Source organism: Podarcis erhardii, assembly GCF_964252035.2.
Source record: "Podarcis erhardii genome assembly, chromosome: 3".
Taxonomy (NCBI): domain Eukaryota; kingdom Metazoa; phylum Chordata; class Lepidosauria; order Squamata; family Lacertidae; genus Podarcis; species Podarcis erhardii.
Genome location: NC_138507.1, coordinates 123438506 through 123452453, shown reverse-complemented (window position 1 = coordinate 123452453; position 13948 = coordinate 123438506). Strand labels below are relative to the sequence as shown.

General features: G+C 52.3%; 1 protein-coding gene across 1 annotated transcript; it reads left to right on the top strand.

Annotated features, from left to right (window-relative positions):
- The first annotated feature begins 1555 nt into the window (after nt 1-1555).
- On the top strand, nt 1556-11396 carry LOC309337780 (uncharacterized protein). Its single transcript, XM_081854621.1, has 5 exons — nt 1556-2006; nt 4419-4470; nt 4580-4655; nt 5644-5736; nt 8947-11396. Exons 1-5 carry the CDS (start codon nt 1887-1889, stop codon nt 11246-11248), a joined length of 2643 nt encoding a protein of 880 aa, XP_081710747.1. The 5' UTR covers nt 1556-1886; the 3' UTR covers nt 11249-11396.
- The last annotated feature ends 2552 nt before the right edge of the window (nt 11397-13948 follow it).

Here is a 13948-nt window from a genome sequence, read left to right as displayed (position 1 = left end):
AAGTACTTAATTCGTTCCAGAGGTCCGTTCTTAACCTGAAACTGTTCTTAACCTGAAGCACCACTTCAGTTAATGGGGCCTTCCACTGCCGCCGGAGCACGATTTCTGTTCTCATCCTGAAGCAAAGTTCTTAACCCGAGGTACTATTTCTGGGTGAACGGAGTCTGTAACCTGAAGCGTATGTAACCTGAAGTGTATGTAACCCGAGGTACCACTGTAATCAGATGCGCATGCGCCAGACGGGGTGGCGCAGACCAGGGCACCGCGCCAGGCCAGTCCTCACTGCCAACGCTGCTGGGCACCGACCCACGGGGTGCAAAGGTTTTACAGAGCCTGCGCACTGGTTCAAGACTGGCCGCTGGAGCCAAGCGGGGCCATTATGTGCCCTTCCCCGCCCGTGCAGGGAGGGTCGCAGCACAGCTGGCAGGATGGAACGGGGATCGTTGTGCTCCAAAAAAACCCGTGTGCCAGGGCTCAGGCTCCCATGCCCCCCCCCCATGCTGTACCCCCCTGGCCACACATACTTTTATAATCTTCTATCATGTCACCTCTCACTTGCCTTTTCTCTTAACTAAAAATCCCCAAATGCTGCAACTTCGTAGAGGACTTGCTCCACCCCTGGATCATTTTGGTTGCCCTTTCCTGATCCTTCTCCAGCTGTACAATGACGACAATGATGATGATGATAATTTATTATTTATACTCCACCCATCTGATTGGGTTTCCCCAGCCTCTCTGGGCAGCTTCCAACAAAATATTAAAATAAAATAATTCATCAGCTATTAAAAGCTTCCCTAAACAGGGTTGCCTTCAGACGTCTTCTGAACGTCAGATAGTTGTTTACGCCTCTGACATCTGATGGGAGGGCGTTCCACTGCGTGGGCACCACCACTGAGAAGGCCCTCTGCCTGGTTGCTGTAGCCTCTCTCCTCACAGGGAGGGAACCGCCCAAAGGCCCTTGGCGCTAGACCTCAGCGTCCGGGCAGAACGATGGGGGTGGAGACGCTCCTTCATATATACTGGACTGAGGCCGTTTAGGGCTTTCAAAGTCAGCACCAACACTTTGAATTGTGCTCGGAAACGTACTGGGAGCCAGTGTAGGTCTTTCAGGACCGGTGTTATGTGGTCTCGGCGGCCGCTCCCAGTCACCAGTCTGGCTGCTGCATTCTAGATTAGTTGCAGTTTCTGGGTCACCTTCAAAGGTAGCCCCACGTAGAGCGCATTGCAGTAGTCCAAGCGGGAGATAACCAGAGCATGCACCACTCTGGCGAGACAGTCTGCGGGCAGGGAGGGTCTCATCCTGCGTACCAGATGGAGCTGATAAACAGCTGCCCTGGACACAGAATTAACCTGCGCCTCCATGGACAGCTGTGAGTCCAGAATGACTCCCAGGCTGCACACCTGGTCCTTCAAGGACACAGTTCCCCTTTTAGGACCAGGGAGTTGTTTCCGGGTCGCCTTCAATGTCATACCCTCCCACATTTCTCTAGTGAAAATAGGAATGTGATAAGGAAAAGCGGGACATTCCAGGTTCAGATCAGAAACTGGGATGGCTTCTGTCCATCTGGGAAAGAGGGAGCCTTGGCGGGTCTGCAATATACAGCACAAGCATACTTGAATTTCAGGTCCTCTCATTTCAGGATCGAAACCTCAGCTGTGGGGCAGTAGCCACTCTGGCGGGGTTAGTTGGCTCTCAGCCCAGCCCAGCTCAGAGGGCTGGATGAATGCCGCCCATTCTGCTGCTGGCTGACTGATCACAGAGAGGCCCTGAGCCAACCAGGGTGGACTACAGAAGACATTTGTGATGCAAGCGTTACCTCAGGAGAAGGGGCCCTGTGAACTCCCTGCCTGGAGTCCGGCCAGAGCAGCTGCCTTGCCCCAAGACCATGCTGGCAAACCTGCTGGATGCCATCCCAAATAGCTGCCATTTGCTGTTGCTGCTGCTGGTGGTGCTTTCGTTGCTGTTCGCCGGTAACTGGGCTGCCGAAAACGTGAGAATATCCTGGGTAAGTAAGGCTCAGCCTTTGGACCCGGGTGAGATCTGGGGTTCTGGTTTTTGGCACTCAGAATGGCATAGCCTACCAACCGGTTGCTGCTGGACTCACTGCCTCAAGTGGGAGAGAGTTCCACAGTCTTAACTACGCTGCATGAACGAGGGCTGCATTTTATCTGCCCTGAATCTTCCAACATTCAGCGTTGTTGAGTTTCCATGAGTTCTAGCATTGTGAGAGAGGGATAGAATTCAAGTTGCAAGAAAGGAGATTCCGACAAAACATTTGGGGAAACTTATTGATGGCAAGAGCTGTTTGACAGTGGAACTGGTGGACTCTGCTCAGCTTTAGCCGAGATTCCTGCATTGCGGGGGGTTAGAATAGATGACCTTTGGGTCTCTTCCAACTCTTAAGATTCTGTGATTCTCCCTCTGCTTTCTCCATGCCGTGCATAATTTTAAAAACTTTTAGCAAACTATTCTGGCACCTCTCCTGTGCCTTTTCTTTAAAAAAAGTCCCAAATGTTAAATGCTAAAACCTTTCTTCATAGAAAATATGACTAAAAAAAACAGTTTAGTTTTCCTGGCTAAACATATTTAGCTCCCTTGGGAGGTGGTGGACCAGGGGCGCCAACTATGGGGGGCTGTGGGTGCCTGAGGTCTCTCGAGATCTTGGAAGCTGAGTTTTGGTACCACTGGAAGTCAGGTTCCAAGGCTGGGGGAGGGGATGTCATGACCTGGGACCCAAGTTGTCTCCCCTGTGGTGGACTCTCCTTCCGTGGAGGTTTTTAAGCAGAGGTTGAATGGCCATCTGTCATGGATGCTTTTAGCTGAGATTCCTGCCTCGCAGGGGGTTGGACTAGAGGACCCTTGGGTGTCCCAACTCTACAGTTCTATGAAACTAGCCATCCCCTCACTTGTGATTCCTAGCTGCAAGGCGCTTTCAAATGCAGATCACCTCTGACAGTGGAGGCAGAGGGACAGATCCATCTTTGCGCTCTCTTTGCACTGGCATTTCTCCTGGCCGGACAAAATGACCCCCCTCTCCTCTCTCCCTCTGCGCTCTTCTGATACTTTCAGAGGAAGCAGTGGAGGCCAATTCTTTACAAGAGGATTGGACAAATTCATGGAGGAGGAGGCTATGGATAGCTCCCAGCCACATTGACTCTACTCTGCCTCCACATTCAGATACAGATAGGTAGCCGTGTTGGTCTGCCATAGTCAAAACAAAATAAAAAAATTCCTTCCAGTAGCACCTTAAAGACCAACTATGTTAGTTCTTGGTATGAGCTTTCGTGTGCATGCACACGAAATGGTGTTTTTGCCGTTTCCCCCTAAAAATGGCATTTTTAAAAAGCGATTTTGCCCAAAAGGCTCTGTCCAGATTTTCACTGTTTGAAATATTGCAGCCCTAGGTGTAGGGTGTGTGTATGACCTTAACAGTATCTGAAGAAGTGTGCATGCACATGAAAGCTCATACCAAGAACTAACTTAGTTGGTCTTTAAGGTGCTACTGGAAGGAATTTTTTTATTTTGTTTCCACATTCAGAGTTGAGTTTCCATTGAAATTAGGCTGTATTTTAATATTTTAATGTATTTTAAACTTGTTTTTAAGTTATATTTCAATCAATTTGTTTTTATATCAGGTGTTAGCCACCCTGAGCCTGGTTTGGCCGGGGAGGGCGGGGTATAAATAAATGTTATTGTTATTATTATTATTATTATTATTATTATTATTAAAGGCAGGAAGGCTTGTGAATTCAAGCTGCTGGGATTCACAGGAAGCAAAGGCGCTCTTGAGCTCAGATCCTGCTTAAGGGTTTCCCATAGAGCAGCCTTTCTCAACCTGTGGGTCCCCAGATGTTGTCGAACTACAACTCCCGTCACCCTTAGCTAGCAAGGCCAGAGCTCAGGGATGATGGGAGTTGTAGTCCAACAACATCTGGGGACCCACAGGTTGAGAACCGCTGCCATAGAGGGATCTGGGTGGCCCCTGAGAGAGCAGGATCCTGGGCAAGATGATCCAGCAGGCGCTTCTTATGTTCTTAAGGGAAAAAAAACTTGGGGGAACCTGAAACACACCAAGACTAACGGGGCCGGCGCTACCATGAGGCAGGGTGAAGCAGCGGCCATAGATGGCCATTGGGGTGGGACAGAGCTCTGCCTGTGTGACATGCAACTTGCCCTGCACCCACTGAACCAGGCCACTGTCCTCGGGGTGTAAGGGAGGATGCTGAAATAAGATTCAGCTGTCTGCCTGAGAGGAGGAAACTCCTTGCACTTTGCCTCAGGCGGCAGAAAGCCTTGGACAGGCCCTGCAGACCATGAAAGGGATTCAATCCCGCTCGCCGTTTCCTCCCCTGCTTCTGTTGCCGCCTCCCTGCTTTGCCTTCAGCTCTGTTCTTTTCGCCTTGCTGTTCTTCGACAGGTTCCTCCTTGTCTCAAGAAGAAGCAGACCAAGCACCCAGCAGCATGGATAAGTAAGCAGCGGGCGCCCTCCCACCTTCCTGCCCCACCCCTGTGGCAGCCGGGACTCTGCTGCTTGCGCCGCCACGTGGTTCACGGGCTCTCCCTTGCCTTTCTTTGCAGCACCTTTAGAAGGAGCAAGAGACATCAGCACAGACACGGAAGTGAGATGGAACACAAGCACAGAATCGGGAAAGAGGTGAGCCTCGATTCCTGCAGCGCAGGGGGTTGGACTGGATGACCCTGGGGGGTCCCTTCCAACTCTACAATTCTGTGATTCTATGAAAAATCAGACAGGCAGCATCATCTGTCCCAGTTCCCCAAAGGAGTGTAGACACAGAGTCATCCATGGGTAGACAAACTAAGGCCCAGGGGCTGGATCCGGCCCAATCGCCTTCCAAATCGGGCCCACAGATGGTCTGGGAATCAGCGTGTTTTTACATGAGTAGAATGTGTCCTTTTATTTAAAATGCATCTCTGCATACCTATTGACTTCCATCCCTCCCGGTATCAGGCTTCTTAATATAAGTAGTTTATTTCTCCTGCAGTTGATAACTATATTGATTTGCACATCATAAGATCTATATCAGTCCTGCTGTAGTTTTTAGGTTCTTATAATTCCCTTCAATGTAAATCATAAATTTGTTCCAATCGTTAATAAACTTTGTATTTTTTTGGTTTCTAATTTTTTGTGTCATTTTTGCAAGTTCTACAAATTCAAATAACTTCATTTGCCAATCTCTAATTTCTGGGGTGCTTTGACTTTTCCAATTTTGGGCAATTAATAATCTGGCGGCAGAAGAATGATTTAAATATTCAAAGGTATAAAGATATAAATGAGAAGACAAAGAACCGTAATGGAAACTGATATTATTTACATGTTATGTTTAGATATTTACTTATTTTTCTTTTTGTGTTTTGGTGTTTTTTGCAACTGTTGAAACTGTTGATTTGTTTTTCTTTTTGGTGATTCAAGTGAAAATTAATAAAAAGAATTAAAAAAATAAAAATAAAATGCATCTCTGGGCTATTTGTGGGGAATAGGAATTCGTTCATTAATTTTATTCCCAAAATATAGTCCGGCCCCCCACCAGGTCTGAGGGACAGTGGACCGGCCCCCTGCTGAAAAAGTTTGCTGACACTCTTATTATGTTCTTATGCTGCCCTGCTTCTCTGGTTTTCCTTAGGTCGTGCGGGACCCTGAGCTTGCAGCGCACTCTGCACACCTTGGACAAAAACATCCAGTATCTCGCCTGGCAAATGCAACGCATCAGCGGCACGTAAGGAAATCCTAGAAAACACCATGCGCTTGCAGTCTGACGGGGCAGAAAACTTTTGCTTTCATATCTCTTTAGTATCTGCAAAGTGAATATTCGGAGGAGTTTGATTCTATTGATTTGATTTGATGTACTGTATTTCTATGGCACTTTTTATTCAGGTGCATCTCAAAGCAGCTTACAAAGAGTAAATATCAATAGCATAATGGAACAGCACAAAAATGGCATAAATCATATAAAATAATTAACAAACCATCAATAAAACGATTGCAACCTCTAAAACACTTAACGAAACAGCAACTAAAAAAATAACCTCAGCGTCATAATTACAGCAAAAATCATATTATATGATTAGCAGATCAATAAGGCATTTATAATCTATAGAACGATGTTAACGATGTTAGCAAAATAGCAACCAAAAACATAAGCTAAGTACTGTTAAGGTCATACACACACACTCCCTACACCTAGGGCTGCAATATTTCAAACAGTGAAAATCTGGACAGAGCCTTTTGGGCAAAATCGCTTTTTAAAAATGCCATTTTTAGGGGGAAACGGCAAAAACAGCATTGCCAACATGAGCAGACATACGCCTGGCTTTTCCCGGACATTTTCCCAATTTTCACCCAGATGCTACTGCTGCTTGCAGAATTCCTGGTATGTCCAGGAAAATTCGGATATGTGGCAAACCTATCTACACCCCGTGACTCCTTGCTGTTGCACTGAGCGGATCAGTTTTCCAGGGGTTGCAGGCACAGGGTCTATGTTTCCTTTTGGAAATGATGCACATAAAGACACCACAGATACATGGTTTATTCACACATACAGTGGTGCCTCGCAAGACGAAATCAATTCGTTCCGCAAGTTTTTTCTTCTTGCGAGTTTTTCGTCTTGCGAAGCACAGTTTCCCATAGGAATGCATTGAAAATCAGTCAATGCGTTCCTATGGAGACCGTCCGGGGACAGAGGGGAAGCGCCGCGTGCCTTCCCCTCTATCCCCGGACCTGTTTAAAGCAAGGGGCGGCGGGGAGAAGATTGCTTCTCCCCGTTGCCTGCCCCGCAATCTCCACAGACAGAGGGGAAGCGCCGCACACCTTCCCCTCTATCCCCGGACCTGTTTAAAGCAAGGGGCGGCGGGGAGAAGATTGCTTCTCCCCATTGCCTGCCCCGCAATCTCCGGGGACAGAGGGGAAGCGCCGCTCGCCTTCCCCTCTGTCCCCGGACCTGTTTTAAAGCAAGGGAAGGGGCAGTGGGGAAAATCGCTTCTCCCCGTTGCCGCCCCTTGGTTCAAAAGGGGTCCAGGGAGAGAGGGGAAGGTGCGTGCGCTTCCCCGCTATCCCCGGAGCTTGCGGGGCAAGCTTCGTTTTGCGAAGCAAGCCCATAGGGAGATGCGTCTTGTGAAGCGGCTAAGAAAACGAAAAACTCCATCGCCTAGCAAGTTTTTTGTCTTCCGAGGCGTTCGTCTTGCGGGGCACCACTGTATATACAAGCTGAGCCTACGATGGAGGGCTTCACAGCATTAACATCCCCAAAGGGCCTTGCTTCGCCAAGCCACAGCCTTGGAGTCAAACAGAAATCAAGCACCGCTCTGTTTCTCTCAGGGAAGGGACCCCGAGGGTCATCCATTCCAACCCCCTGCAACGCAGGAACCTTTTGCCTAACATGGAACTCTAACCCACAACCCTGAGATGAAGAGCCTTGTGCTCTACCAGCTCAGCTATCTAAGTTCCCATTACCTCACCAGGAAGCTAGCCTGGCTATTCCGAGAATTAGAAGGATGCTTTCAGCCTAATGCCAACTCATAACAATATTTTATTATCTTTGCACTTTTGTCCCTCTGGGCAAGGGTTTATTTCTTTTTACCCTTCTCTTTTCTTTCACAATGTTTTTCTTCTTGTTCTAAGAAAACTGCTCCCTTTCCCTTATGGGGTATTCTAGAGCCCATATAGCATGGGTAGGCAAACTCAGCGCCCGGGGGCTGGATCTGGCCCTATTGCCTTCTAAATCTGGCCCACGAATCAGCATGTTTTTACATGAATAGAATGTGTCCTTTTATTTAAAATGCATCTCTGGGTTATTTGTGGGGCCTGCCTGGCGTTTTCACATGAGTAGAATGTGTGCTTTTATTTAAAATGCATCTCTGGGTTATTTATGGGGCATAGGAATTTGTTCATTCCCCCCCCCCAAATATAGTCCAGCCCCCCACAAGGTCTGAGGGACAGTGGACTGGCCCCCTGCTGAAAATGTTTGCTGACCCCTGCCGTATAGAGTCCTTTTGCAGGTTCTCTGTTGGTAGGAGAAAACAACAAAGGCCAACCAGAGAATATTGAGAAGCAAAGCAGCTAGTAAGCCTGATCCTTATTAAACTGTTGCAACAGGGCCCCTACTCACCACACGCAGGAGGGAGGAAGACCTTGAACAATGGTGCGCAAGCCCTTATATATAGACTTCTGAAATTGCCCACCCTATAGTCCAAGACCATCTCCCAAAACATCATACATACATCACAGGAGGAGGCGGTCTACAGCAGAACGCCTGCTTGCCAGGATACCTGATAATGGTCAATGATTGCATTACCTGGGCAGCCTGGCTATTCTTTTGTGATGGTTAATACTTTAGTTCCTGAGTCCAGGTCACAGGATCACCCTATTCATACACAAATACTCCTTTAAGACAGGATTTGCAAGTAAAAAGATAATGGGAAGGCTTTCTCCATTTGCCTCCCTTCCTGCAGGGGAATAGTTGAGATCATTGGGAAAGTCAAAATGGCTTAATATTTCAGACACATGGCTCATATAATTAGATAAGTGTGCATTTATGAGTACAGTCATACCTCATGTTGCAGTTGCTTCAGGTTGAGTGTTTTCAGGTTGCGTCCTGCAGTGACCCGGAAGTTACTTCCGGGTTTCGCCGGAAGGGTTACTTCCGGGTTTCGCCACTCACGCATGCGCAGACGCGCAAAATGACGTCATGCGCATGCGCAGAAGCTGCGAATCGTGACCCGCGCAGACGCGAGTTGCATTCTGCTCATGTTGCGAACGGGGCTCCAGAATGGATCCCATTTGCAACGAGAGGTACCACTGTATTTATTCTATATTTGAGACCTTAACATTCTTATAACATTCCTTTCCTGGTAACAAACAAGACGAAGCAAAAAAAATGCCTGTTCTGACCTCCTTTGCCTTTCTGCCTCTCCCACCTGACCCCCTCCAGGATCTCGCGGACCCCGTCCAATGTCTCCATGGGGTCCGTCACCTCCATCTGCAGCTGGGGCCATTCCTCAGGAGGAGGAGGAGGAGGAGGAGGAGATATAGAGGAGGAAGAGGTCGAAGTTGATACCACCTGCTACAGCTGGTCAGCAGTGCCCCCCTCCCTGGCTCCTACCTCCCTGAACAAAGCAGCGGTAGCCCCAGCAGCTCATCTCCCCAAACCCCCCAGGGTGGTCTGCCACCAGCCCCACCACCAGCCCCACCACCAGCCCCACCCCTGCCCCAAGCAGGACTCCAGCCTGTACCAGAAGCGGCTGCAGGGGCAATGGGGGAGTACCACACCCTGCTCGGACTCCACCACCAGGCGCATCTGCACCCCCCCTCCCTGGCACCCCGCCAACAAACACCCCAGCGGCCCGGCCCACCCACCAAAACCGCCCAACAGGATTGGCTTCCTGGACTACAAGTCCCAAGAGCTGCTCAACTGGCACGTCCACACCAAGCAGCGCCAGAAGGAAGAAGACGCAGTGCTGGCAATGCACTCTCGCAGGGACCCCAGCCCCAAAGGCAGGGCCTGGGTGGTCAGCCTTGAAGCTCCCAAAGGCGGGGTCCCTCAGTGGGCTGCCAGCCCGCAGCTGCCCACATGCCAGAGGTCGCGCAGCCGCACGCCCCCTCTGCCCCACCCGGCGGGCCGCCAGAGCCCGCCCAAGATCCTCCACGTGCGCAGCCCATGCCCCAGGCCCCCCACGCCGCCCCGGGAAGAGCTACTGACTCCCCCCATCCTTGTATGCAAGACCATGAGTCACAGCAGCCTCCGGGGCCTGGCTGCGGGTGAGGTGGGCAGCGAGGCTGCCAAGGAGGGCCTGGAGACCCTACTTGGCCTCTTCGGCCCTGGCAAAAGCCCCTTGGCCAAGGAGCTGAGCAGACCCGGCACCCCCAAGGAGAAGGAGAGGGATGTCGGGGGCAGTCGGAGGCCCCACAGCAACCCCAAGGAGACTAGAGCCGCCAGCCCGAAGGCCAGAGCTGCCAGTCCGAAGGCCAGAGCTGCCAGTCCGAAGGCCAGAGCTGCTAGCCCAAAGGCCAAGCCCCTGGAGATCGAGTTCAGCGCCACCCTGGACCGCAAGGTGCGACGCCTGAGCTGGGCCGACGCCACTGCACCCGAAGCCCCCAGGCCGCTGGCAATCCGCGACGCGATGAGCGCCACCCGCCCGCCAGTCCTGGACCCGTTATTCATGTGCCAGGCGCAGCTGGAGATGCCCTGCTTGGCCCTGGGCCCAGCCATGCTGCAGCAGGAGGTGTGCCAGCCTGCTGTGCCATCCGGCAAGACCCCGTGCCTGGCCCACGCGCTGGTGGAGTCACTGGACCAGGACCAAGCTGTGCAGGACCTGCACCAGGCCCTAGCCAAGGGGCTGGGGAAGGGGCGCGGCCGGCCGTGCGTGGAGTACCCCGTCTGCCTGCTGTGTGGCCGCTGCACCCCCTACTGCCCCCACCCACCCTCGCGGTACAGCCCTTCCCTGGTGGTCTACCCCCGGCTGAGCGTGCGCGACGGTGAGGTCCACATGGGCTTGGGCTTCTTGTTGAAGATCAAGCGGTCCGAGGCCAATGAGTGGGGGCTGGTATGCAAGCCGGAAGCCTCCCGGACACGCCCGGGCAAAGAGGGGCTGCCCTCCAAGCTGGACAGGAGCAAGGGCAAGCGGCGGAAGAACAAGGCAGCCACCCCCCAGCCTCGGGACCCAGAGAAGGTTGTCCGCCTGCACAGGCAACAGTCGGCAGAGAGGCTGGACATGAGGCCTAAAAGCCACGGCCGAAGCATCCCGAAACCCGTCCCACCACCGAAAATTAAGCCCGAGCCGGAACTCCGAATGCCGGCCCCCAGCACGGTGCTTGCCGTGCCCCCCAAGAAGCGCCCCAACATCCTTAAGCGGCTGCTTCTCTGCATCAAGAATGTCTGGGCGAAGGTGCGAGGCAAACCTGTCAAGCCCCCCAAGAGGCAGGGCTCCCCGCCTGCCCTGCCCAAGTCCCCCGAGAGGCCGTGGTCCCCTTCGTCCTCTCCCGACGACTCCAAGCCCCCAAACCAAGAGGGAATCTTGCTCCACAGGCAGGACTCTCTACTCACAAATATAAATGCCTTGGAGCCCAGCCCCAGGCAAAGTTCCCGGAGGGTGTCCCTGCAGCTCGGCACGCCCAAGGCGCCACGGAGCCCGCAAAAGTCTGGGGCGCTGAAGAAATTGTCCAGGCAACCCTCCCCGGTGCAATTCAAGAAGGCCTCGTCCAAGCAGAAATCCCACAGGAGCAGCGCGCCCTAAGGGCCTCGGCAAAGGCGCTCAGCCCGCTTGCCTTGGCGCGGAAAAGGCTCCGTGGCCCGAGGGCTGGGGAAGGGACTCTCCCGCAGGGACCTTTGCTTTCCTTATCCTACTCCACAGGCGGGACACAGCTGGTCTGTGTTGCTTTGTTCCGAAGCCCGAGCCGGAACTCCAAAGGCCGGCCCCCAGCACGGTGCTTGCCGTGCCCCCCAAGAAGCGCCCCAACATCCTTAAGCGGCTGCTTCTCTGCATCAAGAATGTCTGGGCGAAGGTGCGAGGCAAACCTGTCAAGCCCCCCAAGAGGCAGGGCTCCCCGCCTGCCCTGCCCAAGTCCCCCGAGAGGCCGTGGTCCCCTTCGTCCTCTCCCGATGACTCCAAGCCCCCAAACCAAGAGGGAATCTTGCTCCACAGGCAGGACTCTCTGCTCACAAATATAAATGCCTTGGAGCCCAGCCTCAGGCAAAGTTCCCGGAGGGTGTCCCTGCAGCTCGGCACGCCCAAGGCGCCACGGAGCCCGCAAAAGTCTGGGGCGCTGAAGAAATTGTCCAGGCAACCCTCCCCGGTGCAATTCAAGAAGGCCTCGTCCAAGCAGAAATCCCGCAGGAGCAGCGCGCCCAAGGGCCTTAGCAAAGGTGCTCAGCCTGCTTGCCTTGGTGCAGAAAAGGCTCCGTGGCCAGAGGGCTGGGGAAGGGACTCTCCTGCAGGGACCTTTGCTTTCCTTATCCTACTCCACAGGCGGGACACAGCTAGTCTGTGTTGCTTCGTTCCAGGCTGCAAATAAATTGGCTGGACGTTTACATCTCTGTACCCCCATTCTCTTGCTGGTGCATTTGTACTTTCTCTGTGAGCTTGCGGGTGGGGGGTGTAATAAACAAAAATCTGCCCTTGTTCCCTTATGGGGAACACAAGAGCCCTTATAGAGTCCTTTCTAGGTTCTCCATCAGTTGGAGAAAATAACAGAGGCCAACCAGAGAATATTGGGAAGCAAAGCAGCTCGTAAGCCTAATCTTTATTGAACTGTTGCAACAGGGTGCTCCCCCCACACGCAGGAGAAGGAGGAGGACCCAGAACCCAGGTGTGCCCACCCTTATATAGACATTTTAAATTGCCTGCCCTGGAGTCCAAGACCACCCCCAGAAACATCATACCTACATCACAGAAAGGGTGGTCTACAACAGAAATCTGAGTGCATTGTTTATCTCCCGTTTGGCAGGGTACCTGTTAATGCTTGCTTGCTTGATACCCTGGGGAGCCTGGCCAGTCTTTTGTAATGATAAATACTTAGTTCCTGAGCCAGGTCACAGGCTCACTGTGATGGCCTGGTAATCCGATTCAGAGGCTGAACCGGAGGAATCCCAGCCTGCACAGGAGTCCCCGCCTCCAGGGCCGGCTGATCTGGGGCAGGGCCTTGATTCTGAAGCGCCTGCACCTGTGCCGGATCCTCAGGAGCAGGCACCAGGTGATTCCACTCTGGCTCCAGAGGTGGCTGAGGACTCAGTGCCTGCAGGTGAGTCTCCCCCTGGGTCCAGTAACCCTTCAGCCTCTCCTGAACTGCAGAGGCTCAGGGCAGAGAGGCGAAGGGAACTGGTTTCTCCCAGGAGGAGTGCTCGCCTTAAGGCCAAGAGAGGCGGGTCTCCTGGGGGCAGGGACCGCCCCTGGCCTCAGAGAAGAGAAAGGCCAGTCAGCCCGGTCCCAGGTTGCGGGAGCAACGTTGTTGAAGAGCTGTTTCGGCCAGCATCCAGTCCTGTTTCCCCCAGAGTTCCTGTCCCCACCCGGCTTCCTGCTGTGGACCCCGCTTCGCCCATGGAGGACTGTCTGCCGACCCTCGACTCAGGTCCTGGACCTCGCCCCACGGTAACCTCCCTCCTGGACCAGCACACTCACCCTATTCATACACAGACATACCCTTAAGACAGGATTTGTGAAGGAAAAAGACAATGAGGAGGCTCTTCCATTTTCCTTTGACTTTGCAGAGAAAACATTTGGTCAGTTTGGGAGCCAAAACGGCTTCAGGGCTGTTTTCCCGTGATGCTTCAGACATGTGGTTTATATATTTATGTACGTGTTTGCTTGGTACATTTATGAACATTTATTATACATAGGTAAAGGTAAACGGCATTTCCGTGTGCTGTGCTGGTGCTGGCTCGCCAAAGCAGCTTTGTCACGCTGGCCACGTGACCCGGAAGTGTCTCCGGACAGCGCTGGCTCCTGGCCTCTTAAGTGAGATGAGCGCACAACCCTAGAGTCGGACACGATTGGCCCCGTACGGGCAGGGGTACCTTTACCTTTAAAGCAGGGGTGTCAAACTCAAATTCATCGGGGGCCGCATCAGCAGTTTGGTCACCCTCAAAGGGCCGGTTGTATCTGTAGGACTATGTGTCCACTCTTTATTATCATAAATTATTGTCACTGCATTTGATTGTAGTTTATGGTCCCTATACCACTGTAAAGTGACACGGAAGTGGTCAGTATATCCAAAGTTTACCGCTCAGACTTTTAAGCAAACTTTTATGCAGAATAATAAGCAGACCCACCCTAATAAGCAGACCCACCCCCCACATACATCATATGTACTTACAGTACAGGAGAGAAGGGTTCAGGCAGCCGTTGGATCTGTCACATCACAGGATGGCATGCGCTCAATATAAAAACAAGTGGAGGTTTCCTGAATGCATGTAAAGTGGAGGTTTCCTGTGTAGAACG